The sequence below is a fragment of the Aplysia californica genome, unplaced genomic scaffold (assembly GCF_000002075.1).
Source record: "Aplysia californica isolate F4 #8 unplaced genomic scaffold, AplCal3.0 scaffold00035, whole genome shotgun sequence".
NCBI classification, from domain to species: Eukaryota; Metazoa; Mollusca; class Gastropoda; order Aplysiida; family Aplysiidae; genus Aplysia; species Aplysia californica.
This window is the reverse complement of record NW_004797305.1, coordinates 1,869,239-1,874,141: the sequence shown is the minus strand read 5'-3', so window position 1 is coordinate 1,874,141 and position 4,903 is coordinate 1,869,239. Positions and strand designations below refer to the sequence as shown.

The following is a 4,903-nucleotide window of genomic DNA, read 5'->3' as shown; positions in this document are numbered from 1 at the left end:
ACACACACACACACACACACACACACACACACACACACACACACACACACAATAAAGAGAAAAAGGGACGACGATATAATATGTTTGATTGGAAAGAAGGAGAAAATCACACCAGAACACCCATGACCCCCTCGATTTCTTTTTGCTACCGTATCTCAAAATTATTATACTTCTCCCCAAGCGTCATCAAAGCAGTTATATACCCCCGCGGAGCGTTTCATATGAAGGTTCTTTATTTTGTTCCATTGTCTATCCTGTCATTTAGCCTACTAATTATGTTTAAATTTGTTTAAAAAGCGCCGAAAGAAACATGATTTTGTTTACTATTTAGATTTTTGAAAATTTCCTATGCTGCTACTGGACAATAGAGCCACGCCATGTAATATGAGTTAAGCCCAAGGAGATTAAAAGTAAACTTAGTTCTAAACTCCTTGGTTAGGCCTCACATTGCATAGGCCTATACACATTTTAGGTGTCATCATCAATTTAACCGGGGTGGTTTAAAAGTTTGCACCTTAAGGTCGGTGCAAAATTTATTTAACTAGACGTGCCGAAGTTAGAGGTGTTTTGTGGCATAATGATAGCCTATTATATTATCCATTAAAGTACATAATAATAAGAAAAAGTAGGAAAAAATAATTTTAAGATGCAATTTTTAGGCAAATTATTATAAAGCACTTTTTAAGCCTTAACAAAACCTTCAACCTTAAAACTTTTGGTAATACGGTTACTACGGAAACAAACTGCGAAAACGAAAATATCTGTAATAATAACAGATAAACTCATATCATAATATAATATGATATATGCCTATATAATAGGACATGTATTATAAAAAAATATATGTTATTTAGCTTAGGAAACCTCGAACGCTAGCGCCAAAAGTGCATTCATATTTTCACAGAAAATTTGGCAAAGTCACCATGCTGTGCAAAGTCACCTTTTAGCACCTGTACGTAACTGTGTAAAGACATGCTCAGAGGTCCCGCTTATGCACCATAAAGGCCCTCTACTAAAGGCTACTTGCTCTCGGCTAGCCTATCGTAAGCTATAGGGGCCTACGATTCGTAATCGTTCACCTTTGCCCTCTCCACATTGACCTGACATGTACCACACAATGCAATGTGGCAAGCTCAAGGATAACCTAGGGGAGTTAATGGAGTCCCCATTTATTACTACTAGGGGCGCTGCAGCTTGCCTTGACCCAGTTGTCTGACGTCACTAGTAAATAAACCTGGCCAAATATCAACAAATCATCGTGTGAGGAGGAGCGCGCACAGTTGTTGGTTTCCGACTTGAATTGAGTGAATTCTGAAACAGTACTTCGCTTTCCAGTTGTTAAGGGGAGTTTGAAAGTTAATTTTCAGCGTGTCTGACACGATGGCTTCAACGCAGAGGCCAGAACATTCAGAAGATCTTATTGGTGAGTATGTTAACTCTATCATTCTCATTCGCAGGAATGCCACTAGACTACGACACGACTGCTACTGTACTGCAAGACAGCTTGGCTCAGGTCCCGCCTTTGCCTTTGTTAGTTCGCATTCTTCCTAAAGTTTTACTCTAGATCTCGGGCTAGATTAGTTTTGAAAATTAGATCTAGATCTAGATCTAGATCTAGTGTTTGGAACATAATAGTCAAAGAAGTCTACTTCTTCAACATATTTGAGATGTTTGATTTTATAACAACAGACTGCAACATTTTATCTTGAAGTTAGATTCTTGTACCATCCTAGTCTTTTGTCCTAGTTTTATGGTAGATTTTCTAGAATAAAAAAAGAAGTAAGGCCAAAGCCAAAGGGGTGTTCAACTTCAGGATTCCAATTCTTTTTTTGTTTGTTCCAAAGGTAAGATTGAAGAATACCGGACCAACGGATTAGGACTACTTTTGCCTATGATGTCTCGACAACCTGCCATAGGAATTCATGATTTTCCCCAGTTTTTAATCTCTCTCAATGAAGAATCTAGACAGGTATCCTAGATCTATTCATTATCAGTTTGTCACCCCCCTGAACACCCCTCCCCCTCCCCCTAATCCCTTCCTCCGCCCCCCCACCCCATTCTCGCGCAAAAAAAACAAGTGGTCCGGTATTCTTCAATCTTCCCGTTCCCCCCCCCCCCCCCCCCCAAACTCCTTTGCCTCCTCCTCTGGGCGCCTGACTCTTTCTGCAGCCTTTGTACTGTTTCTCCTCAGCTCCTTCTTACTGCTGTCTTTCAGCCACACCCCTGGTCTTCTGGTAGGAAAGGTCTACACCTAGCCTTCTCGGACAAGGGGGAAAAATCTCAGAGGGCCTGTGTGCAAGCTGCGCCCGTTTTAAAGATCCCTAGGGGGCTCTCGTGGCCTAGTGGTTAAGGTGTTGGCATCTCTTTCAAAGGTCCTGGGTTCGAATCCGGGTAGCGTAGCGATGGAAGCATTTTCTTCTCTAAAATTGTTTCCTTTCACCTCCTCTTGCAATGTTCTGTCGTTTTCTTTCGTCTCCTCTTTCTGCCCCCACCCCCTCACCTACTTTGCCCCCTCCTCTTGGCTCCTCCTGACTCTTTCTGCAGCCTTTTTACTGCTACTCCTTGGCTCCTTCTTACTGCTGACTTTAAGCCAAACCCCTGATCTTCTGGTAAAAGAGGTCTACACATAGTCTTCTCGGACAAGAGCGACAAGAGCGAAAAATCTTGGAGGGCCAGTGTGCAAGTTGCGCACGTTAAAGATCCCTTGGTGGTCCATAATCTATAAGAGTAGGATTCGGCTGCCACCCTGGCAAAATTCAAAATTTCCTACCAACTGAAAATGTTTAATGTGTCCTGCGCGCTCATATGGCCTTAAATGCAGTTGCTAGCACTGTTAAAGACAAATAAGAGTAAAAAAATTAACACTCAATTCTGTTAACACTTGTTGAGGCCTAATGACACATTCCATCCATTCTGGCTCATTCAAGATACAACAATCCTCTCAAATACATGTCACTTGTAATCTGACGAAAGAACATGTACACTACAAAAAGACTGTGGCTGCTGATCACACTTATTGTAGAAAGAAAATTGTAATAATAATAATAATAATAATAGATAGCATTTGTATAGCGCATATCCCCGCTCAACAGCAGGCTCTATGCGCTTTACACTATATTATTACCCCAGCAGACCATAGAACACTCCGAAACATTCTCAGCTTCCCGGGAAGCATACAGTGCGAGCAGCCGATTAAGCGCTCAAACACTAACAAACTGACAAGATCTTTCGCTGTCTATAGCCGGGTACCCATTCCCACCTGGGTGAAGTGAGGAAAATTCGTGTAAAGTGCCTTTCCCAAGGACACAACGTCGGGCCCTTGACGGGATTCGAACCCACGACCTTACGGTTGCGAGTCCGAGAGCCTAACCACTAGGCCACCGACGCCACCATTGTAGAAAGAAGACTCAAACCTGTCTGTAAAATAAGATTTAAAAATGTATTTTTTAAGACTAAAAGTAGTAGAAGACCAGTTTAAAAAATGCGCTGAAAGGAGGTGCCTTTCTTAAATGCAGTTGGAGGGAATTTCACACTGTGGGAGCAGCTGATTTGCACACTATTTTCAAATTACTCTGAGGTTGAAAAGGAGGAAGAAGAGTCTACAGTATTTTTCTCTGCCTTTGCATAATATTATGAAAACTGAGAACCAACTTGTGGAATTTTAGGCCCTAAAAACCTAGTTTTCAGTACATTCGTATGAAAAATTTAGTAAATCTGGATTTGTTTTTGTTGCTGTTATTATCGATCCAGCAACAGCTGGGCTCTCGCCTTTCTGTCCAATGCCATGCAGTGATAAATGCAGGGAAAATATCTGCATTGACAATAGCATCTCTTATATATAAAAAATGTACAGTAGTAGCTTAGATTGATATTTTTCATTGTGTTGTACCATCTTAAAGCACTGTAAGTGGTCATCTTAGGCATCTGTTATAATGACTCATGAATGTTTCATCATTTGGTTCAAGGCACATATTTTTCATAAAATTACATTATGAATTACTTGAAATCAACTTTTGCTTTGTCTTCTTAAAATCTTCAATCAATGGTCTCTGTTTTCTATCTACCTGATACTGTTGCAGGTTTTGATTACTGTTTATACCATCTGTCATTTTCACAATTTCCCCTTACAGACTGTCATAATATTCTATTCCTATACTCAGATATAGTGAAGAAGTACGGTATGAAAATAAACACAATATGGCTGAATGTTTGTCATAGTCTTGTGCTCGTCTGACATAGATCAAATATCAAGAATTCATAACATCATAACAGAGACTCAATAGTAACTAGTCCAATTCCATTTCAGCCTGGAGTCAAAAAAAAAAAAAATTGCCGTTGAAAGAAGAGATCATGGTCAAATTTTGACTCTTGGAATGAAATTAAAATTTACAAAAATACCCCCCCCAAAAAAAAATAAAAAAATTACTGGAGATTAATCCACCTTCACAAGAATTGGTGTACAAGAAGGCTTTTAATTAAAATGGATTTTAAAACCACCATGTTTACAATGGTCTGGATTATGTTCGAAACCTGTAATACGTTTTCTGGATGTTGCACGCAACATGTTCATTCATGGTTTATAAGATAAGTGCCTTTGTCTGTGTGATTCATTATTAGGCCCTGATTGTTTGCTTCTTTTCTACATGAGATGGGGAAGTTGGTGTTCTCTGGGACATGCATGTTAGGAACTGTGTGACCTACCTGTATCAACAATAGGCCTGCTTATGGATAGTGCTGGGAGATTGAAAGTGGAAGTGATTAATAGAATCAATGAGATATAAACAAAAAGAGAGTGCAGAGAAAAAAGGAGAGATGAACAAAGGAAGGGTTGGGTTTGCTCAAGATACCCCATCAGACTTTTTTAAAAGTGGGAGTGGGCTCTGTTGATAGGCTCTCCCCCTCC

General features: G+C 40.0%; 1 protein-coding gene across 1 annotated transcript in view; it reads left to right on the top strand.

Annotated features, from left to right (window-relative positions):
* The first annotated feature begins 1,220 nt into the window (after nucleotides 1-1,220).
* Nucleotides 1,221-4,903, top strand: part of LOC101853440 (BCL2/adenovirus E1B 19 kDa protein-interacting protein 3) — a 42,139-nt gene continuing 38,456 nt past the window's right edge. The window contains exon 1 of the mRNA XM_005091759.3: nucleotides 1,221-1,423. Coding sequence (XP_005091816.1) covers nucleotides 1,381-1,423 — 43 coding nt within the window. The 5' untranslated portion in view covers nucleotides 1,221-1,380. The remainder of the gene's footprint in view (nucleotides 1,424-4,903) is intronic.